Source organism: Perissodus microlepis, chromosome 5, assembly GCF_051167445.1.
Source record: "Perissodus microlepis isolate ML-2025 ecotype Zambia chromosome 5, ASM5116744v1, whole genome shotgun sequence".
Taxonomy (NCBI): Eukaryota; Metazoa; Chordata; class Actinopteri; order Cichliformes; family Cichlidae; genus Perissodus; species Perissodus microlepis.
In genome coordinates, this window is record NC_140465.1 from 5605817 (window position 1) to 5633179 (window position 27363).

Below are 27363 nucleotides of genomic sequence, written 5' to 3' on the forward strand. Positions count from 1 at the left end.
TCATAATCCATTGAATTCTTTATTAACTTTTTGGTTTATATCCTAATTATAATTCCAGGTTAACTGATAAAACGTGATCACTTTCAGAACCCCACTCATCAAGTCAGTCCCTTAGTTTAACCCACAGTGTAGTTCCACAGAGGTAGTAGTTAACAGATTATGTAGTAGATAATAACTGGTGCAGGCAGCAGTTTAAGGATTTTCAGGTTAGTAAAGCCAAGATGACACAACGGTAGGGTTTTGTTGTGTCATTTTACAAATGTGAAGCAGTGTTTTCACAGCATGAACAGCAAAATGCAGGATAAGGCAAAGCTGGCCGTCAATCGAAAGCTCTGACAATAATATTCTAGTTCTTTATTCTCCACCTTTCACTATTATGTGGTTCCCTTTTTCTGTTGTCAGTGCTGCTTAAACCTCAATAGTAACGGAGCTTCCAGTGACACGGACTCCAAACCAGCCATCCCAGAACTTAGTGTCTTGTCCTCCATGTTCAAAGGAAATGAAACGCATCCCAGGGCCATAATCAGAAAACATGTGGTTAACCTGCAGTACAGACAGAAAACCACTGTGAGCTGTAAAGCAGGATACAGAGCACTGTGTTTGACACACATTTATAAGAATCAGATTTTTTACTATTAAAGGGGCTTTTAAAAAACCTCTTTCCATGAGCAGTCATCACAGTCCGGGTCCAGAGTCACCGAATCTGGTCTGAACTCCTGTATGACTTCGTGGTTCTCATCTAGCAGACACACGGTCATCTGGTAGGTGCAGCCACAGTCCGTCCTCCCACAGTACCTGCAGGATGAGCTTCCCTTTAATAACTGAGTCTGTTCTCTGACACAAAGGAAATAATGTGTCTGTTCAGACGTGTCCTACCAGTCTTGTACTGTGACAGGAGGCTGTGCATCCAGCTGTTCAGATGAGAATCCCTCTGCCAGCAGGTCAATCACCTGCCTCTTCAGACACAGCCTGGGACACACAGGATAAATTTGCAAACTGAACTAATTTGGGGAAGAAAACAAAAAAAGCTTTCTGCCACATATATGATGTTTAAATTGAACTTAATATGTTTCATGTGAATAACAAAGTTGTAGTTTAGTAAAACCTTATGCCTGTACATATGTTGTTGAGACAGACTCAATAATACTGTTAGAACTATGCGCTGTATTATAGAGTATCATAACTGTCTGTCCAAACATTTTAATGTCTTTTGGGGCAATCGTGGCTCAAGAGTTGGGAGTTCGCCTTGTAATCGGAAGGTTGCCGGTTCAAGCCCCGGCTTGGACAGTCTCGGTCGTTGTGTCCTTGGGCAAGACACTTCACCCGTTGCCTACTAGTGGTGGTCAGAGGGCCCGGTGGCGCCAGTGTCCGGCAGCCTCGCCTCTGTCAGTGCGCCCCAGGGCGGCTGTGGCTACAATGTAGCTTGCCATCACCAGTGTGTGAATGGGTGGATGACTGGTTGTGTAAAGTGCTTTGGGGTCCTTAGGGACTAGTAAAAGCGCTATACAAATATTTACCATTTAAACCTTTTCCAGTGACCCTAAAAGAAGCCTGACAGAATGTAGTGGTGTGACCAATACTCATATGTTGTATGTGATAACTACTCACTCAAAGGAGGTTGCAAAGTATTTAGTCACTCCTTCACTGCAAAAGTCATGACCACAGTCTCCCGGCATGTCCTCCACCTTCCACTGGCTCCCACCATTCTCTATCAGCTCCCAGAATTTCAGCTCATCTGGGAGGGAAATCCACAGTCTCAAGCTTCCAGTCACAGTATTATGTTTTGTTTTGTTTTTTACATGAGCTTTATTGGGTCAAATACAAGAGCACAATTAGTTGCATTTGAGTGCTGGCCAGCACGAAACGGCCTCAAAAACAAGACCAGAACTAATAGTTTTTAAAAAGAAATCTAATTTAGTCTTGATCTGGTGAGTAACTTGTTAGCTATGCAACTTCTGTTATGAAATAGTTATGAGTAAGTTATGAGAAACAAAGGTGAACAAAGCTGGCAGCTGTTTTCAGTGTCACATCCTAAAATCTCACGGTAAAAGGCAGAAATCATTAGCAAGTTAGTGAACACACTCGACGGCAAACCAATCAGATACCCCCCCTCAGAACTTGGTGAAGACCAAAAGCAGAGCCAAGAAGGAAAGCGGACACTGGACTACCATTCACCAGGTGCCTAGAAACATGTTTCTAAATGAATAACACTACTTCTTGTGTGTATGTCTTCTGTTCGTTATTGTTTCTCCCTGTGCCCCATTTCCAGTCTACCCAAAGCATCTTGTGCTCCCTCTTTCGGATCAGTGGCCTCCCCGTGAACCTCCTTATGTGTGCACTGCTCCCTGTCTCATCTTTGACTGCTTGGATTCTGCCTTGCTTTGTAACTTTGGAGGTATCCTGTATCCTACACTAGGCTCTTGTGTACATGTAAGAGGTTCATACAAGAGGTAAGCTCTGCAAAAAGTAAAAGTGATAAACAAAATGTCAAAACTACTCCTTTAAAAAGCATCTGATTAAATGCTCATCATGCTCTCTAATCCACTGAGGGAAAAATAATATCTTACCTTCTCCGCTGGGGTTCTTCAGCAGGTTTCTGGCCATGATTACAGCTCACTCAGAGAAGGCACGACCTGCACAGGAAAAACAGGAAATTGCTACTTGGACCAGTATTACAATTTAAACCAGATCCTTCATGTAGGTATTGGCTTAGCTGCAGGAGAGGTACTCATACAGGTCTCTTCTATATTACACAGTAGTGTGCTGGAACAGTAGTGTGTGTGTGTGTCATGCCAGCTGGAAGACTGCTGAACTCCACTCAATGGGGAACGTCCAATAAGGCAAAGGCTTGTGCTCGGGAAGCACATGTAAATAAACATCCAAGGAGAATCATAGTGACTTTGGGACTCTTAGTGGTCACATGGTGCTAGAGTTTCCTTTACAGCAAAAGGCTGTTTTAAATTGACTGAAATATTTGTGACATTTAGTGCAATCAATGATCAGCATATGTGGTTTAGGTGGGCTCAGGAGCACATGAGGTGAGACCTATAGTCTCAAAAACATCCCGACCCAAACACTAATACCCTGTCTGCTGACTCACAGCACAGCAGAGAGGGTGAAAGCCTCACGCTTTACATGCTGAATAGGAGGCATCACAGAGGATCAAGCAGTCATCAGACAGACATCAGTCAGCAGGAAAACAACCAGGGATAGCAACACTTTTAAACTCTAGCAGCTCGAATACAGCGTATGTACAGTGCCTGGTCATTAGCTTTCTCTTTATATGCCTGGTGTTTGTGTGCTTCAGCACTGGTACCAACAATGTTTTTAAGATGAGCTGATCATTTTTGCATTAAGGCCCAAAACGATAACTTGTCATTTTAGTCTCACAGAGTTTTGTGCGTCAAACACTGTGCAAGATACTGGATCTGCATTTTGCTGTTCACTGAGACTGAGAAAAAACTACTGAGTCATTTCCCCCTGCAAAGCATAACAGCTACATGGCACGCATGCTAATGACATGCTCTGCTTTAAATAAAACACTGAGCTAAATGCATAAAGCAGCATATTGTGTATGTTACTCACAGACAAGAAGGTGGCCAGGTGCAGTCTTTTGTTTCCTCTGGCTGTTTCTCTGCCTGCACTTGAGTTCCTCTGCAGAGTTGCACCCCCACAATAGAGAGGCTTTTATAGACTGTGACGCACACACACACACACACGAGAAGGAGTGAGAGCGAAGAGAGGAGGAGGAGAGACACAGAACACTCTGGTTGGAGGCAGGGTGCATCCATCCAGCATAACTCAGCAGAACACACATGGACTCAGCACAAATGTCAGAGGAAACACTTCAACAGCAGCTGTGGGAGAAAAGCATTCAGTAAGTCATGTTGCATATACTAATAGGGTCACTTTAGTTGATCGTGAGGTTTTATGTAGCATTCAAATACAAGAAGAGCCAAACAATAACCAAGAAAGTTAAGAAATAATAAGAATTAAATACCAAACTTTGCGAATTAGTTAAAATCAGAAAATGATCTATGACATATGAAAGGAGAGATTGTAGAAGGTAAATTATTCCAGAAGTGAATAGACCCAGTGAAAATAAACTCAAAACCAGGAAACACATCTTAAACTGATGGGAAAGGGGCAAAAGTAGAATTTGCCATACAGTAACATGCATTACAATCAAACAGCTGACTTATAGACCGGTTGATAGAGCAGTGCACCAGGACTCTAAGCTGTAACGCCAGGCAGACTGACCTGAGTGGGACTGTACAAGACTAATGGTCCACTAATAACATCCATCGGGAACTCACTGGGACTGTGGAGTCCAGCTGCAGTCACTATGGACAATATAACAGGGTGATGCAGCACATGTCCCTGCTGCTGTTCTGCATAGGCCTCACACATCACACATAAAATATCTGTCCAAAATATTGTCTAGTGGACCTTCCCTCGTGCCTGGGCCTTAGTTTTGAGTAGATATTAAATATTTTATCAATCTTGACTTCACACATCTTTTACGCTGTCAATGTGTAGCACAGTCCTCTGCAGCGGCAGCAAGGTTGTGGATGGCAGTAACATATATCACCTGCAGAGGGAGATGTGGTATCATATGATGGTTCTGCCAAAGATCAAAAGCCAGCTTAGCCCCTTAATGTAAAACACTTGTTCACATGTTAGACAAAGATTTGCTCTGTGGTTTGTCTGATGAGCACTCCCAGGAAAAGTGTGTGACTTATGAAGGAAACACAACTTAGATGACTGGTAAGTTTTTAATTTAAACGAAGTAAACGAACCAAACAATATTAATGAAGCCGGTAAGCTGTTCTGACAAAACGTCCTACTGTAAGTAGTTTATGCACATTTCTGCTGTTACAGAGTCATTCCAGCACAAATGTAAGTAGGTATGACGGTTTGCCACTTAACTTTGCCCATCAGAGTATGCTTGTAGCTCATAATTATAAAGCCAGGACAGTTTGCCACTTCATTTTAGCCTTTAAAGTATGCTTGTAGGTCACATTCACAAAGGTAGCATGGTTTGACACGTAATTTTACCCGTCAGAGTATGTGTGCAGCTGTTATTAACAAAGGTAAGATGATTTGTCACTGAATTCTAGCTGTAAAATTATGCTTCTAGCTCATATTCACACACTCAAAAAAATAATTCATTGGATGAACGTAATTTTATCTTGCCACTTATATTCCATCTAAACAAATCATGTTATATTAATCCATCTTGATTGTGTTGTGTCAACACGATATATGTGTGTAGGTTTAACATAATATTAACATTAACATTCAATTAATTTGACTTTTGTTCAATCAACATGTTTGCACCACGTTAGTCTAATTAAATTTATTTAAATCCATCTTATATTGTTTAAACACTTTGGCACATCAAAAGTCAGTCTTGTTACATGAACTAGTAAAATATTTGTTTGTTACACCAATGATAATCTTGTTGAATGAATGAAATGTAACTTATGTCTGTAGTACATGTTGTATTCATATTAAGTAATGTTCAACCAAAAAAAAATCAATGGATTTACAGCAACTTCCAATCCACCCATCTTCTTAGCTTTATCTGGGCTGCGGAAGTGATAGGGCAAGAGGGACAGGGTACATCCTGGACAGGTCGCCAGTCAATCATACAGAGACAAACAATCATTTGCACTTTAACACCTTTGGGCAATTTAGAATAACCAGTTACCCTTACAACTGCATGACTTTTAACTGTGGAGGAAACCAGAGTACGCAGAGAGAACCCACTGCAAACTTCGCCACATTGTGGATTTGAACCCAGGATCTTCTTGCTCTGAGGCAACAGCACGAACCACCATGGCATTAATCTGTCAATACAGACTTAACAAAAGTAGGAAAGCTATGCTTGATGATGCTTTATGTTGTTGTTCTTGACAAGTTAAACCATAAGAAATAGTAACAGCATACACGTGGTGTGGTTGTCTTCCTCTTGTAACCCCACTGATTTTCCTGTGGTTTGACATCTAATGTGATCTTGTGAATTTCGTGAGTCGACCCCCAAAATGAAATTGGGTGGTTGTTACATGCATAAGATCCAAACTTGTAATTTGAACTAAATAATTCCATGTTTTTATGGTGAACGTAATTAAATCATGTAGCATCTGCATGAAATTCAGCAACTTCATTTGTTCTTGTTGAGATGACATCATACAATCTAGTAAGAGCGGTTAGTTGCCTGGATCCAGCCACTCTTACTAGATTGTATGATGTCATCTCAACAAGAACAAATTAAGTTGCCGAATTTCATGCAGATGCTACATGATTTAATTACGTTCACCATAGAAACATGGAATTATTTAGTTCAAATTACAAGTTTGGATCTTATGCATGTAACAACCACCCAATTTCATTTTTTTGAGTGCAGAGGTAGGATGGTTCGTCACTTAATTTTAGCTGTTGAAGTATGCTTGTACGTCACATTTACAAAGGTAGGACGGTTTGGCACTTAATCGTACCCATCAGAGTATGTTAGTAGTAGCCACTGAATTTGGTGTTTTGCGCATGCGTAGAAACAACGGGTAGGATGGTTTGTCAGGTAGGATGGATTCCCAGAACACCTGCACCATCATTATGGCCCATTTTATCAAAGCTGTAGGGCTAAATAGATCATAAAAAAGTAATAGCGTATCAACTTCTTCTTATTTTATTTATTTACAAACTTAAATCAGTCATACACCCAAACTAAGGGACGGTCATACCCACAAGCCACCAAGGAATTACTGGTGACACACTTTAAAAGCAGAGTCGTTAAATTATTTTTATCTTGCAAGCTTATTCGGCGATTTAAAAATAATAACTTTAGAAATTATTTTTGCTTCTTAGCATTTTGACAGCACATTTTGATGTAGTTTACGCCTTTTGATGTAATGTAATGTAAAATGTAAAGCCTACCTTTGCCGTGTTTGTACTGGTGAGAGTTGCTCCTTTGGTTTACAAAGGGTCTTATCTTCAATAACATCAGATGGGAAATGTGTCCATACGTCTCCCAAGTGTTGACATTTTGTCACATTTTCATGAGAAAATGTGAGGGTCTAAACTTACTGCACAAGGATATTACTCCTGATCAGAAGGATGTTACTTCTGATTGGATCACTTCCAAACTTTCATCTTGCTTTTATTGGTTGATGAAAGCATCAATACATTTCATCACAGTTTTTGTCCTCCGTGTCCCAGGTGTAAACTATAAGAAAGTCTAAAATACTCTGCAAATAAAAACAGCACTTCAGGGATTTATGATGCACTGCTGGATTGAATTATTTTTATTCTAAAAATACAAAAGAAATCATTATTTGATAATTTAATGGAAAATAAAGGGAGTAATTATAAATACATGTTTCTAAATGAATTATTAATCCAAGTAAGCACATATATTGGGGGGGGCGTTTGTTTTTTTTTGCTGCTCGTGCTTGCGTATGTATGTATGTAGGTTGAGTCGGTTGCTTATATTGGTTGCTTTTGCTTTTCTGGTTAGTAGCTTTTTCTTGTGTGTGGTGGTGTCAAAAATGGAGTTTAAGTTGGAGGACTTCACGTTCAGTCCAACTAAAGAAAAGGTGAATAGACGTCAGAAGAATGATCTTACATATAGCATTTTTTTTTCCATGTGCCAGTGCCCCTAATTGCAAAAATAAAGAAAGAAAGAAAAGAAAAATAGCTGAAGGAGCTCTTGGGGATTAAGTTGGGTGAAAGGGGTTTAATTTGGTGAGCAGGTTCCTGCAGAAGAAGTTGAGCGAGGTGAAGTTGCTGGTGTTCCTACTCCACTGCAAAATCTCCTTCCTCGAGCAGGCAGCTCCTACAACAGTGCTAACCAGCTCCCTACCAGGCAGCCCAATCTAGCTGTAAAAGGCTGATGGGGTAATCATAGCTTCTTGTGTGGGTATACAAAATTAGGCTTTATTCTGCGCCACAACATCAATATAACACAATGAATACATTACATCATACACAAAGTACCTCCCAATATGGGAGAGAAAAATTCAAGTTAAACATTGCAGATTTGGCACGTTGCTTTTTTGATTTTTTTTTTGCCTGCAGACAGTACAGTACAACATTCAACAATCAATAGGAAATCATTGTGCCATAAATAACAAGTGGTTTAGGCATCATTCATAAGCAGGAATTTTCAAAATCATCAACACCAAGCTTACAAACATGGCTTGAATCACACTTTTTTGCATTCATGAACTACTGACGTTTTAGTGCCTTTTGTTGGATGTCCATTTGTTTCTTTATTGTCAATGCAGGAGTATAATATGACAGGATGAGCTTCTAGAAAAGTCTCTGACTGCACAGAGGAATGTCCAACAAACAGCAGTGCATATCCAACTGCGTGACCCCTGTAATGTTTTAGTGCAGCACCAGACATTTTTATCTTCCAGTGATACAGCACCCATAACTGTCCCTTCATGAATGGGTGGCCTGCTTATAATTAGGAATTTCCATTATTTGTTTGGGAATGCGACAATACTTCCAGTTCTTTGGAACAGCTGCAGGTGGAGGCTCCGTTCAGATCTAAGCTTCAGAGGACGCCTGGGGTTTGAGTTTGGCCTTTTCCATGGTCGTACCGTATGGGTCTGATCTTTTAAAGAAGCCCATCTAAAGCAAAGGATGAAGAGATTAGATGCAAAACAGCTTCAAAACTGATACGTGTAAAAAATACACTGTTCCCTGTTAACTTACCCAAAATGCAACTCACAACTCTTAAAGAATAGTCACTTTTACAATATCTGGTCAATCCACAAACACTATAATGACAGCCATACTGATTTTCCTACAACACATTGTTTTTCTTGCTTCTGTAATGGTTTTTGTTGGGTTTTTGTTCCCGCAGTAACAACTGAAAGACAATCTTACAATTTCCGTGTCCCGCAAGCACAGCTTTCGTTCAGATCACAGATCTGCTTTCAGCAGTTATAAGTAAACAAACTGACTAAAGAAACAAAAATCTGTTTTTTGGGGTCTTTGGCTCAGGCTGTAACTCAGTAGAGCAGAAAAGCCCGAAGGTTAGTGCTGTCAATCTCATATTTATCAAGAATATTACAAAAACTGCAATGTGTAACAACCAAGTTATTCCAGAGCTGTTTTTCTGTGATCATGCTAAAAGTAGGGTATTTGAACACCTTGTTACCTTGTAAAGTAAGTATATGAGCAAGGCCAGTAACAGCAACCCAGCTAGAACAGCCAGGATGATGATCCACACAGGAACCGAGTACTGACTGTTGGGTTTATTCCACATCACAGCAGTCGCCACCTGAACAACAGCAAACCGCAGAACTGATCCACCGTGCACTGATTTTCATTTGTAAATGAAAAATCTAAAGAGCTTGTGAAATTGTAAAAACGCAGAAAAAAGCTGTTGATGTTACCTTTTTGGATCCTGATGGCTTTAATGTGGGAGAAACAGAATACGGCATCCTGTCTACGCTGAAGTGAACGGAGCACTCCAGCGTGTACTGCTTATAGGCTCGCTGTGGAAAATAGATAAACAAAAGTTTAATGAGGAAACTTTTTTGTATCTAGGGAAGATCAAAAGCCTCTGTGATTTCTGCGAAATCAGTTTTGTACTATTTCTTTAAATATTAGTTTATTGTTCCATACATCATCTACTCTGTACTGTGGGTTATAGTAGGATCAAAATTTAATTATAAAATGTCACAATTAACAGTAGAAAGCCTATTAAGTTCATTAGGAAAACTGTTAGGTATGAATAATGATGTAATGTGGATGAGACACACTGTCTGTTTTTGTCGGTCGACAGAGGGCAGCATGAGCACAGACTCCTGCAGGTTCTCGCCTTCATCCGCTCTAGTCTGTTCCTCCTTAGTTGAGTTTCTTCTTCTCAAACTTGAGAGACATGACTGACACTACAGAGCAGTAATGCAGAGTTCAAAGACCTGTAGTCTCACCTCCATGAACGTTTCAGCCCAGACTCTTGAGCGTACAGTCAGGATGACACTTCGTCCTCTCTGCAGCAGCCCTACATTACACTGCAGCTGCCAGCACTCCACTGTACTGCACGTCTACAGAGGGACAGAGCAGGCACAGCACATTCCAGTTAACCATTCACCGTCATTTCTTTCATTACTAATGACTAATTACTGCCCTCACAACAGCAATTTAAACAAAAAAAACCATGCAAGGATTTTTCTACTACATGATGCATTTGCATACATGTGCTTTACTTTCCTTAGTTTGATAAAAAGTTTTCCATTTGTCCATTTCACTGTTAAGCGTTAATTCTCACAGCCTCAGGGACTGAGAAGCCTGCAAAAGTCTTTTAAACGTTCCTGATTCGTAGGGTTGATTTGTTGAGTGTACTTCCGTACTTTGTGAGCTTTGGCACTTCAATGCATCATCTGGCAGTCAATATTCGGAGTGGCAGTGACTCTAAGCTCAAGACAAATTTCCTGTAAGAACTATACAGAAACAGCCCCATCTTCGATATAGAAGAGAATACCTCACATGCTGTGATATAACTGCATAACCATAAACCCTAGCAGTCATTTTTGTAGCAATATAAACACATGGATAAACAGAGATTATGTTTCTTTGTATTATGCTTAGCATTAGTATTGTCAGTTATTATGACTTTGAATTAAGCTAAAATGTTGAAACATGTTCTAAAAATAAGACGGGCCCTCTGGAAAGGCTCACACAGTTAAATGGTTTTGGCAGCACAGTGACAGAGTAAGAGCAGATTACAGTGCAGTGATGATATAAGATGTCAAAGTCACCGGTGCTCTATACAGAGTTGATAGGAACCAGTTTGAGCTCCAAGAAAACTTCATTCAAAATCCCACTGACTAAAAACTGAACTTCATTCTTTGGATATAATCAAAAGAAGATTGCTGGCAATTCCCACACCTCTGTTCTCAGATCCCCACAGTACACACTGAAACTCCTGTGATGTGTGTAAATGAATAAAGTCGTGTATTGAACAAAGTAATGTTGTTGTTTATTTAATATTTCAGCTTTCAGTTTAACCCTGTGAGGTGTAAGTCATTATCAGTGAAACCCCAGCCCTAAACCCAAACCTTATATTTTTTTAAAAAGCCAAGAGTATGTTTTTGGTAAAAATGTGGGTAGGGTCTAAAGTGTCCTTTTGAAATCAACAATTACCAACTGAGTAGGGTTCACATCATGAATGCAGCCTGTCCTAACCCTACCTACACCAACAAGATGTGCCTCCCATAAGCCCCAAAGCTCAACAAAAGAGAGAAATCCATAAATGATTCCAGGGGTCATGAACAGTTCATATGTGTAGAAATATGATATATAACCAACGACAGTGTTGGTGTGTTTTATGATTATGAATGAACCACACTGTCTGGGTTTCTAGTTTCCTCATGGAAGCGTTAGTTTCCCTGTGCCTACAACAATCGTGGCATTGCATGGCAGACTGTGTGATATGATGGAAGCAAAACTAGTGACTGTCACATACCACAGCAAGTCACTGAAGCTACAAGTTATGAAAATTAAAGCTTTTTATCTCTTAAAAATAACCCAACAATGCACATGTACAGTATTCTGCAGCCCTAACTTTCTTCTGGGAGTGTGTAACTGTTGTTCACACTGACCTGTGAACTTCTGCTAAGTTAGCACCAATTCATTAATACTAAAAATACTTTAGTTTTTAGAATTCCCACGGTGCAGCACGGTTTATTTGAAACATTTCTGTGAGGTAAGGTTGTTTGGTTTCATCCGAGTGCCATTAGAGATGAGCTGTCAAATGTCAGCCGCACAAAAATAACTCAGTAAATCACAAACGTAATTAACTTCTTCTCACAAACAATTACAGCAAGCAGCTGTCGATGTTGACCAGAGCTCATCATCTCTATTTCCATTTCCTCTGTTGAAACAAACAATCGAATCAGAAAAAGAAAAGGCAGAGCTACTCCTTTCTGCAGTCTCATTTGCATCTTTTGGGTTCAGTGCATTGCATACATGTGTAAATACCACTGAACACTTCAGTAAACACAGCCCCGTAGAAACTCAGAGAGACTCGACACCCAACAAAAGAGCTTTTGTTTTAAAGTGTTTGGGATCTGCAAGCTAATCTCGCCACTACTCTCCACCCACGTGTCAGACACCGAGGACAGAGACAAACATGACCCATGTCTTTAAGGGACACATGACGTCCACCGATGAGGAGCAAATGTTGTCACAAGGTTGCAGAAGAAGTAATAAAGTTGGATATTCAGTTTAAACTTGAAATTAGCTAGGTTTGCTACAAACTTACCCTGCTGTGTGTGTTTGTGCTAAGCTAGGCTATACATAGGTTATGGTGCTACAGTGAAGGTTTGGCATGTAGTGCACAGAGATGTCAGACTCTGCTTAGCTCCTGGTGGCTTTAAGCTGAGTTAGCTGCTGCTAGAATCTGTAATCAAGCATTTCCATTCGTTAATCAAAGAACAGTACATGTTCTCTGTAAAACTCCTTCACAGGTTGAATTTCTATATTCTGTAATGTCTCACCAGGTTTCCTTGTTCGGCCAGAGGATCTCTGTGCACCTCCCTCTTCTGGATGCGGTGCTCAACATTGGACTTCAGTGATGCTGGACCCTCTACTGCCCCAGGCTGAAGCTGTAAACATAAATACATTAGGAGTCATTAGCAAACACAAGCCAGTGTTCACAGTCAAGAATAGACTAAGGGTAATAACGTCACCATGACGTGTTTAATTGTGTGTCCTCACCTTAAGTTTCAGTGCATTTAAGGTTGTTTTGGAGACGCAGCTGAGTGGACCCTCAGTGACCACCTCCAGAGGGTAGAGCAGCCAGTGACCATGAGCCTTCAGGGGACATTTCACCACTAAAGATGTCTGGCTCACCACACTGGGACCGTTATTCACCAACTGAGAAAGAGTTTAACATGTTATACTGTGTCTTCTTTTAGTACACTGTACATTGTGTACTGCACTTTACAAACAAACTCCCTTGCACTGTGATTTTAGTAAAAGGAAACACAAGTCCTACGCGTGAAATGACATTAGCAATGTTTGACTGTATCAAGCGCGCCAGCACAGCCATCCACGTCATGATAGTCTTGAGAGCTTAATAAAAGAAGCTAACTGGACTGGTTTGTGAACGTTTCGCCTCTCTTCAGTTCTAAAACAAGTGGTCCGGTTGTTCAACAGATGTAGCCCGGATAAAAATGATCCGGCTTTGGATGTTTTTTTCCTTTCCATGGATCACGTCATCCAGTTCACTTTTGTCCTGGTTGTTCAAAAGAAGAAATGAACAAGACAAACTGGAGGTTTGATCTAGATTTAAAAAAAAAACAAAAAACAAAACTATTGGATTATCTGATCTTATCCAATCAGGTAATCCTGTTTCAGGATCCGTTCTGACTGGATTAATCCTACCAGATTACTTGTGAACAAACACACCCAGCCACTAGTGGAGGAGACCCACTTCGAAACTCCTTGTAGCCACATTTTTAAGGAAAAGAAGACTATCGCACATCTTAGTTAAGACCGACGCATCTCAATATTACCAGCTGACAAGGGGAGGTGCAGTGCTGTTCTCAATTCATCTGATTATCACTCCAAAATGACCACACTTTTCAACAATTTGAGGAGTGTGGTAATATTTTACAGCAACACTTATGAGTTCTTAATGTAAGACACAAGCAGCTACTAGATGAAAGACATGAATTGCATACAACAGCTTAAAAGGGAAAAAGCTACTGACATACTGCTGCCTACACCGAGATGTTACACCCTGCATATGCATGACTTTCTTCTTGTATCTGCTTATGGGGGTCTCATAAGTGTTAGTGTCACTGAGGAGTGTGGTAATTTTGGAGTGATAATCAGTTGACGATTGATGCTTTGGTCTTTACACAGGAATGTTACTCAGGGCGCCTCCTTTTTCTGGATGGTGACGTTAGAAGGAGGCTGGAGGTAGAATATCTCCAAAGGGGAATTCCTTCACTAGGGTTTAATCACCTGCCAGTTTGTTTTAGAACTGAACTCCTCAGGTCTTCACAGATCTGAAAAGGTCCAGGATCTTTCAGGCTCTCAAGTTTGAAGATTTACAACTTTTTGTAACGACACATAATACTAAAAATAAAACAAAATGAAGAATAAGATCATTTAAAACACATAAACATACAGAAAGTGCATAAGAAAAACTAATGATTATGGCTTATGAACAGCTCCCTATTTACCTTGTAGAACAACCTTTAGCAGCATTAACTTTTAGTCTCTCACATAGCTGTGGAGGAATTTTGACCCACTCTTCTTTACGTTGCTGGAGGTTTACAGGCTTTGGTTTATGCACAGCAGTTCAATCAGGTTGGGGTCTGGATTTTGTCTCAGCCATTGCAACACCTTGATTCTTTTTTCAACTACTCTATTGTAGATTTGCTGCTATGCTTGTTATCATTTTCCTGTTGTTGATCTGTCTGTTAGGCAGATGGCCTGAGATTTTATTCTGGAATATTTATACAGAAGAGTTCATGCCTGACTTGGTAACTCCAACGTTCCCAAAACAAGCCCAAATCATCAACCCTCCACCACCGTGTTTGACATCTGGTCTGAGGTATTTTCCAAATATGCCACTGCGCATTATGGCAAAATGTCACCACCTTGTTTCAGAAGTCTTTTGGTTCGTTTAGATGCAACATTACAAAACTGTAACCATTCTATTTTCTTGCTGGAGAGAAGAGACAATTTGTTTTTAAAAGACGTTCAGTCTTTTCCTAATTGTACTGCCGCCACACTGTCATGAATTTCAATATTTAACATGCTAACTGAGGCCTGTAGAGTCTGAGATGCAGCTCTTGGACAATCATTCCTGTGAACACTGGCACCTATGTGCACTTTTTTTGTAACCACAGCTGACGTTTTAAGCCTCAGAAGCTAATGTAAGCTTCTTTTTCACAGTGCAAAATGTTTTTCACACTGAGTCAGCTAGCCGAGCTCCTATTTTACACGAATATTAAGTTAAGCTCACCAACACTACTATACTCACATTAAAAGTTGGTGATATTTTGAATGTATTACTCTTCTATGTTTCAGTGCGCAAACGTGATAGGATCAGCTTCTTGTGTATCGTAGATGTTATTTTTACCTCGAAGACCTGCTGAAGCTCAGGGCCGATCTCCTGCTCCTCCCCCAGACCCTGTCGCACAGTCCAGTTGGGAGGAGGAAAGATGACTTTGTCTGGCCGAGAAACACTGCAAACGGCACAGTCACACTTTTATCTTGGCAAGAATGAAGGTTAAGAAAAATGATGTCATAGTTATGTGTCTAAAGTGAAGCCTCACCCCTGGAGAATGACATCAGCCATGGCAGAGACCTTCAGCTCATAAAACACCACTTCACTCTCAGAGTTATTTGCATTTTTACTAGAACAAACCACAAAAACGTAATGTTACTGAAACAGCCCTGATCACCTGATCAAGAAGCATTAAACAGCTTTACAAACCTGAATTTTGTAGACTTTTAGTGAAGCGAGCTGAGAAGTTATTAAACATATATATATATAAAACTAACTTTGCAAATGCTACCAAAAAAAACCCTACAAGATAAAGTGAATCAAAAATATTTGGATAACACAGTAGGAACATGTATTTTCACATGAAGTATTATTTAACCAGTGGGAGTTTAAGTTATTTTGCACGCTAATATTCAAACATTCATCTCCCAGTTATACACAACATAAAGACCCCACATTATTAGATGCATTGCTGGTTTGGAGGAAGTAATTACTGAAGTTATTACAGAAAGATCAATCAGAGAGAATGAGTCTAAATAAATATCAGTAGTACTAGACGTAGCTGCTCATTATGAATCTTTTTTTTTTCTTTAATGGTTAAAATTTTACTTGTGAACAAAGTCATTTTACTTCAGATTAAAAGAGTATTTGGCTCAAGGAAGCTCTGACTAAATAAACCTGGGGTTGTTCTTGTTTTCAGCAGTGAATCAGTGACAAATTGTAAGATGTCCTAGCTTTACAGAAGGTGTTTTCTAGTTGCTGGAGAAAATCTTGTTCACTTTCCACAGAAATAGAGCAACAAAATCTTTTTCCAAGCTAAAAAAAAGATCTTTTAAATTAGCAGGATGCCATTTCCTCTCTAGCTTACAGTTTAAGCTAGAGGTTTAAGGTACACGTTGCTGAGTATTTCTCATATGGAGCCTTTATTTTTAGAGGAGCCAGAGTATCCAGGTCACTTTCCAGGTCCACAGTCCCTTTTTTTGGTAGGATGAGTAACATTTTTTTCTTGGCGTTCTTCCTCTTGTCTCAATGCAGCGTGTTTTGTCAGTTTCAGTTTGTTCTAATTGATAAAGGGATAGTATAAAATAACTGAACACAAACTTGCAGAAAGGTTAAGAATTTCCAAACTTAGTACAACTTTCAGTTTGGAAGACTAGATGTGGATCACCATCACCTTCTCAACATCAAAATGTTTGCTGGTGTGATATCACTACAATGCAGCCACATTAACCGCGGTTCAGTCAGGCTCACTAACACAGGCTGTTTCCATCTGCAGCAACTTAAATGCTACTCCAAAAATGAAGGGATCACTTAACTCAGACATCAAGTCTTCATGAATGAAATATTCAGGATGAAAGTCTTTATTGACACATTGTGTAATTTGTTTTGGTTTCAATGGAAATCCAAATTTCAACCCTTCCAAAAAAATCCTAGGAAGAACAGAGCAGGCATCGTGACAACAGCCTGTTAAAGGGGAGTTTTTCCTTCCCACTGTCGCCAAAGTGCTTGCTCATAGGGGGTCATATGACTGTTGGGTTTTCTCTGTATGTATTATTGTAGGGTCTGCCTTACAATATAAAGCGCCTTGAGGTGACTGTGATTTGGTGCTATATAAATAAAACTGAACTGAATAGATCAAGGAGCTGGGGTTGAGGTGCAGCAACGTTGAAAGCAGCTAAAGCAGCCTAATAGCATGCCCTATATGGGATTTACCATGTGTAGAAAGAAGTCAGCTGGTGTGGACTGGCAATGACATCAGCTGAGGTTGACTTCAGCATGAGCTAGCACTAGTAGTATGTATGTTTAACAGCTCTGTTATTTCCTGAGGGGTTTCAGATGGATGTGCATATTTGATTTGGCACAGATTTTACACTGGATACCATTCCCAGCGTAACCCTCCCATTTATCTGAGCTTCAGAGCAGCACTAAGAGTACGCTAATCCCTGAAGTGGCTTTGTGACTCCTGTTCGTCCTACCAGAATCAAACCGAGGATCATTATGCAAATGTGTTAACCACTACACCACAGAATCACAATAACAGTAGGTTTTTTTATGATGACAGATTTATTTGGTTGCCCTAAAGAATTTTTGTTTAAAAAAACTGTATGTAGCTTATAATAAGAATTAAGAGAATACTTTGGATTAAAAGCTGCTCCACTGGTATGCAGTTACCAAAGATACCCCATCCCACTTGAACTGGAATCCCTAAAAAGTGGCCTACCTTCGTATCTGGAGCTCAAACTGAACAGTATTGTAAGTATCGTTGAGTCTGGGGATGGTGAAGCGAAGACCGGCCCACAGCTACAAAATCAGCCACAGAAAATTCACTCAGTTATTTCAGGGAACATGAGAAAGGAAATAAATGTGTTAAATAGAGTCTGGGTTCTTTTTCTTAGAGACGCCCACTTTGGAAACAAGGAATGAAAACTCTTTCAACACAAAAGCAATGTTTATCAGGTTTTATCAGGTCTGTGAGAAAACATGTCGAGTTTGCTTATGTATGAATTATGCAAGTCAACTTGGCTTAATTGTACTGAGACACAAAGAGTGGGAAAGGCCAAAAATAACATGTGGGTCTTATTGGCTCTTACACTGGTACCAGACTTCATGGGGTTTCCCAGATCACACACGAGATAGCGGGTCTGGTTTTCTGCCTCGTAGCTGCAGGTCAGCTGAGTCAAGCTCTGGAAAGGACACAAAGAAACAAAACTCCATCATGTATTTAACTTTATTAAGTGTACTGCTGTAAAAGCTAGAGTTGTTGTCTTGATGCATGCTCAACTATCCAGGTAAGGAAAGAAGTTGATTCATCTGGATGTAGCGTTTTCAGTGTGAGAAACGTTTCGTCACTCAGCCAAGTGACTTCTTCAGTCTCACGAGTTGTTAGAATAATAAATCAAAACTCTGACTAGAGTTAGAGTGTGACTCTACCAACCAGCTGCATTTCAGGGCTTTCAAAAAATGTATTCAAAATGGCTTTAACTCAACAAGGAGGGCGTCAGGTTGAGAAAACTCTTTTAGCGGAACATTACGATGGCAAAGTGACCTTTGACTTTATGCAAAGTCAAAATAATTTCCACATTTTATTGGCATTAAAGCATTTTTATGCATAATTATCATTTGAATGAAAAAACGCGGTGCTTCTGACCGTGATACTTAAACCTCCTTTTAAACGCCACCGACTCACCACGTTGTTGCGTGCTATCCCGCTGTAGTCAGCCTCTGGGGGAAGCGCCACATAGAGCTCAGCCTCGTATGCACCTCCCTCTCCCTCGTTCCTGGCATTGAAGGTCAGGCTCACGGAGTTTTCGTCTCCCAAGTAAACCTCTGTCTTGTCACTGGGCAAAGAGAAGCGTAACATCATCACTACGTTTTCACTGAGCCTTACCTTTTTGAAAGCTGTTGAAAGCTGTTAAAAGAACAGTTTATGCAGACTTCCTGTTGCACATAAAACCATAAGTTCCATGTAACACTGAGAATTAAATCCATTCATCAGAGAAAAACAGTTTTTGAACCAGATTTTTATTTTTTATTAACCTAAAGCGATATACTATAACCAACCGTAACCAAAGTACCCATCATCAACAATGACTCTAACCCTAAACTAGTGCTGTCAGGCTAACATTGAAAACTTTGACACTCTTCTCCAAAACACAGGGACTGGGTTGGGTCATTACCAGTGACGAGACGTCAGGGTCAGAGGGTTAACATATCACAATCCTAATGATTACGTAATGCACATATGACTATTTTTAGATCAGAACAAAAAGTGTCTGATTGTGCAAGAGATACACAGTCAACAAACAATCATTTGCAGTCTGCTTTAAGCCACACGATTAAAATAAGCACTATAATCTCCCTCCTGTAGATCTGTTCTGTTCTTCAGCAGCCCCTGAGGAAAATACTCATCTGTGACTCTTTAGCTGCTTAATTCTCCACAGTGTTTCTCACTCATGTTTGGTTCTGCCAATCGAAGTTTTCAAAGGTTTTTCAAGAGCAGCAAGACTGAACAAAAAACAGCCAAAGCAAAACAAAGAGCTGAAAGCAGCAACACTAAGTAAAGTCGTGATTCAGCGTTACAGGCTAAGCTCATTGATGTGAATGTGAATATGCCAAAAATTATCAGTACTTGATGTATTATTTTGTAATGCTGCCACTGAAAGTTGAAACTCTTATTAGAATCTAAATGTAAATTATTTTTTAAATGACCTGGGGGGTCAGAGTACCTTTTGACTGTACTTTCATAGGTTTTACAGCTTTCCCTACTGATACAGACCACCCCACACCCATTCATACTACACCAAAGTAATTAAGTAATATATGAATAATTAAATTCATCAAAACCTCCTGTTTTATTAACTATCTACTATAGAAATGTTTTTTTAATATATAAAAAAAATATTTATATGAATATTTATATATATTCAAAGTGAAAAGAAATCAGTGAATTCACAGGAACTTTCTGTTTTATAAATTCAGGACAGTCTCGGGAATGAGCTACCAAAACTTCTTCTGTAATTTGACATATTTATTTTTTTAATAAAAGCCCAGCATGTCATACTAATAGATCACAGCAGCATTTCTTTATCATGCGGAGAAACTGAGATGTACTGTTGAAATTATCACAGGGATTTAAAATTAAGATCAAAGTGGGCTGTGTGTGGTCCACAGTGAATTTGACATGCCTTTTTTAAATACACAGATATCATATATGATAGATGATTGTATAATAATGCCATCTTACCATAGTATAGTGAAGTCCTAAGTACATCCTTATACAGCCACTTGCATGGTGTCAGACTCATTTTCTGGCTTTTGGTTCCCTTGACTGTCACAGGCAATTTATTATTCCGTCTTGAAAAGCTAGTTTATTTACTGCAATCAAAATGACTGAAAACAGCAGCTTTCACACACAGCTTCTACGCGAGCAGAGTTCACTTTTCCTTCATTTCCAGATCTATGTCAAGTCACTGGGTGCAGGACATGACCAACGTTACCCAAAAGAAGGTAAAATGTAATGAAAAGCAGGGACGTAAAGTCTTTCCACACAATGAATCTTTGTTTCAGTCTGTCCCCAAAGGCCATTTTCTCCTACATATCTGTCCATGAGTGACATGGGAAATGACCCAAATCTGATCACTGTGATTTGTCTCAGGAAACCGACCCCCACCTTATTCTTCAACTTCATAGTGACACCCCTGTGTGCAAACACATTTTCAGAGTAGTGATAAATCCACTCGACACCCTTCAACTCTGGCCCTCCCCCATCAGCTACACTTGGCAGTAGTAAATTCACGCTTCTATTGAGCAGGAAAGGAAGAAAGGAGCGTGGCTGAAGGTTGGAACTGGGGTTCATCTTTCACTCCATTCCCTCCTGCCCCCAAAAAAGGGGTCTGGACACAGTGACCCCAAACTAGGTAAGACGACACCCAGATGATTTTAATTAACCTTGGGCAAATTTAGCAAATGCAGAGGAAGCAACTCTGATCCCACAAACAGCAGACTCTCACCGATGCCAGGAATGGGCAGGAATCAGCAGCTCACAGCTGACATGTTATACTACACTGACTTCGCTGGGAAAAATATAACAGTGGATCATGAAGCTCATAAAAGCATAATTAAAGCCAGAGGATACAACTAAAACACCAGCGACAGACCTTTAGGTTATGAATCTTAAACATCCCACTGTTTGCAAATTCTTGGCAAAGAAGGGGAAATCGCTTTGTCCTACAGTCAGTGAAGGGAAACTGTGTTTTAGTGGAAGTGCTGAATCATTCCAAGTTTGGTCCTGTGGCAGCTCCAAATGCAGATCTTTGACTTTTCATGGGAAACTTTTAGCACCGATTGTATTTCTACAGCTAAGAGAAATCACATGGCCATGTAATGCAAAACAGTCCACATATCAGAGCTGGCAGGCTGGGAGGAGAAAGTCTGGAGTGTGTGTTCGCTTTGTGAATGGGCTGAGGCACAGCCAACTATCTGGCTGGAGCCTATTCAGCAACAAGGATGCAGGATTAATATACAATGATATGTTATTGTGCCAAGAGCTAGGAGTCATTAGTCTAGATCTTTACCCCAGTGCACACATGTTCTGAGCTGTAAACAACCTCCTATTCTTCCTCAGTGAAGGAGAGGGGGATGTGATCATGTCTGACAGCAAAAAAGACTGACCAGCTGGAGTTCGTGAAACATGTAAGCTCATTCAGTTCTGCAGTGGATCCAGATCACGTTCTTTAACCCTCCGAGGTCTGAGTCATCGATGACACTAACCTGCCTAACCTGAACCCTGCATGGTTTTATATGTAAATATATACTGATTGTGCCGGGTTAGGGTTGAGCTCAGGTTTAGGGTCATTGCCAAGATACCCAGACCTCAGATACTGGTGGAGGATTCACTCTGAGTGTATCAGGCTTATATCTTCATATGTTCTTCCTTAACTTCTGTAAATAAATGACTATTTTATAAAGAACTATAGAATTAGAATTATAGAAATTCAACCCAGACCCTAATCTGCATCAAAATATGTTTGTTTTTTTTAAATTTTACTAAATTATTTTTCCCCAAGTCTTGACAATCAGGAAACAGAGAAACAAACAAAGAAATGATTCTAAATGAAACACTTTCTGAAAAATTCAGTGTTGCCTTTCTCAAAAACGTAGGGAGGGTCGGGGTTAGGGTGTTAGGGTTATCACCTGTGACGAGTAAGACCTCAGAGTTAATTGATGGCTAAAGCCTTTTTTTTTATGTTTTGCTAAGAATTTGTGATTTGATTAGATAAATAACTTCGAAATTTGCATGAAGTTTAATTCTGTTAACACTTTTTTTCCTGTGTGTCCAGTTATTTAGTACTTAGTAACATAAAACCAGAGGACCTCCATTCCCACGTTTTCTGTCTTTCTACACTGAAACTTTCAAAGTAAATTAAATAAAAATCTTCTAACAAATATAACTGTTGAGCTTTTAACATGCACCAAACAACCAATCTATGGCTTGGTTATCATTTAAGTCACAGGTTAAAATGACGGTTTATCAGCAACAGTGTTACTTTTTAAATGAAGATTGAAACATTTAGGCGTTAAAGTCTTCCTATTAATAGATTTCCATTTGGGGATTTATTTCAGATGAGTCACAGTAAAAGAAAAACGGGTGGAACCACATCTACAGCTGTCCCAAACCCTTCGCCAATAACCTTGTGATGTTAACAGGGGTTTTTCTTCTTTGCTCGTTTGCTTGCTGGGAATTGTCTGACTGTATAAATGGATATTGCTATTATAGTTTTGTTCATGTAAAACAGTTTAAAAAGAAACAAGCCTTTAAAACTGCAGTATTTATATGTATTTAGTTCATATGCAAACTAGTCATGATACTACAGAAAATGAGCAAATGATCATTTTCCCCAAGTCCACTATTTTAGCATCTTTCAGCTCCTTGTTTTGATTTTAAGGCCTGAAAATTGTGTTGAATTCTGTGATTCACTCTCACCACTCTTATCGACTTTGTATTACGTTACAACTGGAAGTGTTTTATTCTTTGCTTAATTCCCATCGCCACATGGATAGTGTTAGTAAGTTAACATAACGGAGCTAAAAGACGAGTGAATGCTGGATTTGCATTAGCTACGCAGCCAGGAGCACGATTACTAACAGCTTAGCAATATTGACTTCATCAAATGACAACATGTCGACTTCTGTTGGTCTTCCTGGCTGCAAAAAGTCGAAGCTTTTCTTGGAATAATTAGAATTGTTGTTGCGCGAGGGACAAAACTATGGCAGTTTAGCTTCAGGTGGCTAGAGGTTTTAACTTGTGTTTATTGGATCAGGTGGTTTCCTCTCACCCATAAACAGCCAGCTTTAGATCTGGGACACAGATGTTGTCATCTCCACAATCGAGCTGAATCTGGGCCTGAAAAAAAAAAGACAGAGATAAATGGAATAAATAGGAGCAGTAAGTTAGATTTGGTTCCCTGTAAAATCAAAAGGTACAGGGAGAGAAAAGCTCTGGAGGAAGTGGGTGTTGACAGAAGCCAGAACAACAGATTTGTGATTTAATGAAAGGATAAGAGAGGATACAGACTATACATATCCTCTATATACACACAAAAAACTGTAACAATATTTGCATCTACCAGATGCTGGGAAGTTGTGAGAAAACATGACCCTTTAATGTCTGTAGGGTAAAAGTAATATGTGCCTTACATGTATGTGGGAAGGAAGAAAAGGGAGAAAATATGGTGGTGGAAGGTTTAAGAGAATCAAAGGATAGTAATTCCATCTTAACAAGCATTACATTTTTGTGGAAAAGTCTTTTTCAAAAACAGAGAAAAGCTCCTATTTTAAAGGCAGTAGGGATTAATCTGCCCTTTGGTCTTACGTGACAGATGACCACAGTACAAGATAAATGTTATTTGATTTAGAAGTATAGTTTTTTTTTACGTGCCCTTGAGCATTTTGCTTTATTCCCTCCTTTCTCCCTTTTTTTCTGTCTTCTCTTCTCTGTTCTTCCATGTAGCTTTACTGTCATCGTAGCTGTGGCATGTCTCTCCAACATATGGGAATCATTAGATTCCCAAAGAATGCAACAGAGAGCAAAGAATCAGCCTGGCAATGGTTAACAGTGTCTCAGTGGAGATCCCTGCTTCAAGTTCCTAGTTTTACATTTATTTAGGACCCAAGATGCTATCAGCCATTTAATAACAAACATGCTTGAGTCTAAATGCTATGCAGGTATACACTGTACACTTCTAAGCGTGAAGTCTCTTCCTGTTAAAACTCCCCCACAGTCACCTGTGTTTGCTAATATGAGTTCATTTCGACAGCCACTGGATTTATGTGCACAGACATAGAATTGGAGGATGGATGCAGAGCATAACAGAACTTCCCCTTCATCTGTTTTGGTTCCAACTGTAATAAAATTTAGCCAAGACCATGTAGTCAAAGTTCTTCCCATCCCATATTTTATACTTGGCAGCATGGCTCTGCTCTGGGACATTCCTGGCTCAATGACAACAGATATGACACTGATAGAGGAGAAGCTGAGATCGAGGTGGGTGGTAAAGCAGCTTGCAGATGTGCAGAACATTACAATGGCAAAGTGACCTTTGACCTTATGCAACTCAGTTATTATGTGGGTAAGAACTGAGTTTAACTGAGCTGCTGTAATTATAGTTGCCTAAAATAAGTTACCATCCACGTGCATTGATAAAATTCATTCATGTAGTCCATCCATCCATTTACTTTGGCTTATCCAGGTTGCAGCAGCCTAAGCAGACACCTCCCTCACATTCTGATAGTCTACACTCTTTGAGATCTTTGAGTTTGGCCACTTACAACTGGACACAGCTGCTTAACGGCCCAGTACTGTATTGCGATTCTTTATTGCTTTCTACATAAGTACTCTGGGCCAGCCTTATACAGGGAGTGCAGAATTATTAGGCAAATGAGTATTTTGTCCACATCATCCTCTTCATGCATGTTGTCTTACTCCAAGCTGCATAGGCTCAAAAGCCTACTACCAATTAAGCATATTAGGTGATGTGCATCTCTGTAATGAGAAGGGGTGTGGTCTAATGACATCAACACCCTATATCAGGTGTGCATAATTATTAGGCAACGTCCTTTCCTTTGGGAAAATGGGTCAAAAGAAGGACTTGACAGGCTCAGAAAAGTCAAAAATAGTGAGATATCTTGCAGAGGGATGCAGCAGTCTCAAAATTGCAAAGCTTCTGAAGCGTGATCATCGAACAATCAAGCGTTTCATTCAAAATAGTCAACAGGGTCGCAAGAAGCGTGTGGAAAAACCAAGGCGCAAAATAACTGCCCATGAACTGAGAAAAGTCAAGCGTGCAGCTGCCAAGATGCCACTTGCCACCAGTTTGGCCATATTTCAGAGCTGCAACATCACTGGAGTGCCCAAAAGCACAAGGTGTGCAATACTCAGAGACATGGCCAAGGTAAGAAAGGCTGAAAGACGACCACCACTGAACAAGACACACAAGCTGAAACGTCAAGACTGGGCCAAGAAATATCTCAAGACTGATTTTTCTAAGGTTTTATGGACTGATGAAATGAGAGTGAGTCTTGATGGGCCAGATGGATGGGCCCGTGGCTGGATTGGTAAAGGGCAGAGAGCTCCACTCCGACTCAGACGCCAGCAAGGTGGAGGTGGAGTACTGGTTTGGGCTGGTATCATCAAAGATGAGCTTGTGGGGCCTTTTCGGGTTGAGGATGGAGTCAAGCTCAACTCCCAGTCCTACTGCCAGTTTCTGGAAGACACCTTCTTCAAGCAGTGGTACAGGAAGAAGTCTGCATCCTTCAAGAAAAACATGATTTTCATGCAGGACAATGCTCCATCACACGCGTCCAAGTACTCCACAGCGTGGCTGGCAGGAAAGGGTATAAAAGAAGAAATACTAATGACATGGCCTCCTTGTTCACCTGATCTGAACCCCATTGAGAACCTGTGGTCCATCATCAAATGTGAGATTTACAAGGAGGGAAAACAGTACACCTCTCTGAACAGTGTCTGGGAGGCTGTGGTTGCTGCTGCACGCAATGTTGATGGTGAACAGATCAAAACACTGACAGAATCCATGGATGGCAGGCTTTTGAGTGTCCTTGCAAAGAAAGGTGGCTATATTGGTCGCTGATTTGTCTTTGTTTTGTTTTTGAATGTCAGAAATGTATATTTGTGAATGTGGAGATGTTATATTGGTTTCACTGGTAAAAATAAATAATTGAAATGTGTATATATTTGTTTTTTGTTAAGTTGCCTAATAATTATGCACAGTAATAGTCACCTGCACACACAGATATCCCCCTAAAATAGCTAAAACTAAAAACAAACTAAAAACTACTTCCAAAAACATTCAGCTTTGATATTAATGAGTTTTTTGGGTTCATTGGGAACATGGTTGTTGTTCAATAATAAAATTATTCCTCAAAAATACAACTTGCCTAATAATTCTGCACTCCCTGTATACTGGGAGCCATGAGAGGGAAGTTAGAAAGCAAGCAACCTTAGGTAAGACGTAGGGTCAGAGAATTAGGTCAATATCAGCCAACATGTGTGAATGTGGTTAAAAAAAGAGTGGAATCTTTGTCTGATTTGGCCTGTTGACTGTTTGCGTTGGTGAGTGCAGTGCTGCTTATGGGGCGTCGCTGTGACTGCACCACTGAGAGTAACATGCTCTGTAATACACTTACTAAGATCAAGTGATGAGCTCTAACCTATAATCTCTTCCTTCTAAAAACTCTTCATCTGTCGTTCACTTTCATCTCTTCCATCCTCACAAATGTAAAGCATGTTTCCCTCCAGCTCTTAAAGGAGCAGGCTATTCTACTGCCATCAGCTTCATGTTACAGTGAAAACTCCAAACAGCATCACAATTAGATCTGGCATAAGTTCAGTTTCAAAACAATTTACTGGAAATTAATGACATATGCCATAACCATTGACCCAGCGACATTATACAAAAGAGAAGATCTTAACCTCCTGAATTCCTCATCGTCAACAACCCTAACCTTAACGCTCATCCCAGATAAAAAGTTTTTATGAAATTGATTTCCCAAGTCTTGGTAATCAAAGACAAAGAGATATAATCATTTTCACAAACACTGTTGTTCTCCAAAATATAGGGTTAGGCTTAGACCTCAGAGGGTTAAAACTATATGCCGTCAACCCTTCTTTAAATGCAAATACAATATACATATGCTCGATATCGAATACACAGTATTTCATTTTTTGAATCGCAAGACCTTTAAGAGCACATCAACAGCTTGGAAATGTACTGAAGAGACACACTCATCTGGACCCAAACACAAAGTCTCATAATGGTTTGGATAGAAGGTCTTTCTAGCTACGACAGCAGACAAGAGACTAATTCTGTTCCAGTGGAAGTCTGACTCTTTCCCCAACACAAAAACAATGATGATAAAATGAACTCATTAACTGGACTAGTCATTGACAGCTCAGCAGACTGTGTCATTCTCACTAAACATAATATAACAAAGCAATTACAGAACAGAAATTAATTAACTGGATATTAGTGCAAAGCCATTAATACAGTGAATAATGAGCTCTGACATCGTTTCAATTTTCTGCA

General features: G+C 39.9%; 2 protein-coding genes across 2 annotated transcripts in view; both read right to left on the reverse strand.

Moving 5' to 3' along the window:
- Positions 1–5: 5 nt before the first annotated feature.
- On the reverse strand, positions 6–3713 carry fbxo2 (F-box protein 2). Its single transcript, XM_084927493.1, has 6 exons — positions 3586–3713; positions 2568–2633; positions 1609–1735; positions 877–969; positions 657–795; positions 6–543 (listed from the first exon to the last, which is right to left on the reverse strand). Exons 2-6 carry the CDS (start codon positions 2602–2604, stop codon positions 409–411), a joined length of 531 nt encoding a protein of 176 aa, XP_084783619.1. The 5' UTR covers positions 2605–2633; positions 3586–3713; the 3' UTR covers positions 6–408.
- Positions 3714–7427: 3714 nt separating this feature from the next.
- The window catches only part of LOC146386441 (integrin alpha-5-like), a 57956-nt gene continuing 38020 nt past the window's right edge, over positions 7428–27363 (reverse strand). Inside the window, exons 19-30 of the mRNA XM_084927495.1 lie at positions 23098–23165; positions 18450–18600; positions 17854–17946; positions 17484–17563; positions 15312–15392; positions 15116–15221; positions 12736–12894; positions 12516–12623; positions 9948–10061; positions 9408–9509; positions 9170–9292; positions 7428–8637 (exon numbers count right to left, since the gene is read on the reverse strand). Of these exons, the coding sequence (XP_084783621.1) occupies positions 8554–8637; positions 9170–9292; positions 9408–9509; positions 9948–10061; positions 12516–12623; positions 12736–12894; positions 15116–15221; positions 15312–15392; positions 17484–17563; positions 17854–17946; positions 18450–18600; positions 23098–23165 (1269 nt within the window). The 3' untranslated portion in view covers positions 7428–8553. The remainder of the gene's footprint in view (positions 8638–9169; positions 9293–9407; positions 9510–9947; positions 10062–12515; positions 12624–12735; positions 12895–15115; positions 15222–15311; positions 15393–17483; positions 17564–17853; positions 17947–18449; positions 18601–23097; positions 23166–27363) is intronic.